At 72.3% G+C, this 311-nt stretch overlaps 1 protein-coding gene across 1 annotated transcript in view; it reads right to left on the bottom strand.

The window, feature by feature from the left end:
- MTO1 (mitochondrial tRNA translation optimization 1) overlaps nucleotides 1-129 on the bottom strand; it is a 7,206-nt gene extending 7,077 nt beyond the window's left edge. Inside the window, 1 exon segment of the mRNA XM_014307078.2 lies at nucleotides 11-129. Coding sequence (XP_014162553.1) covers nucleotides 11-124 — 114 coding nt within the window. The 5' untranslated portion in view covers nucleotides 125-129.
- Between the last annotated feature and the right edge of the window lie 182 nt (nucleotides 130-311).

Below are 311 nucleotides of genomic sequence, written 5' to 3'. Positions count from 1 at the left end.
GGGTCAGCACCTTGTAGTGAACGCCGGAGCGGTCGCACACGCGGCCGCACAGCCCGTCCAGGGCGTCCACCTCCCGCATGAGGTGCCCCTTCCCGATGCCGCCGAAGGACGGGTTGCAGGACATTTCCCCTGGGTAATGACACAGGGACACCCTCAGCACCGCGCAAAGGCCCCCGCGACCTCCCCGGCTCGGCGCCGCTCCCCACGCCGGGAACCCCGAGGCGCCCGCGGTAGCTTCCCCCGCCCTCCCCAGGCACCCGCGGCGGTACCGATGGTGCCGATCCTGTGCGTGAGCAGCAGCGTGCAGGCCC

Source organism: Geospiza fortis, unplaced genomic scaffold (genome assembly GCF_000277835.1).
Source record: "Geospiza fortis unplaced genomic scaffold, GeoFor_1.0 scaffold190, whole genome shotgun sequence".
Classification (NCBI taxonomy): domain Eukaryota; kingdom Metazoa; phylum Chordata; class Aves; order Passeriformes; family Thraupidae; genus Geospiza; species Geospiza fortis.
Note: the sequence above shows the minus strand (reverse complement) of the source record. Positions and strands in the feature narration are given on the sequence as shown.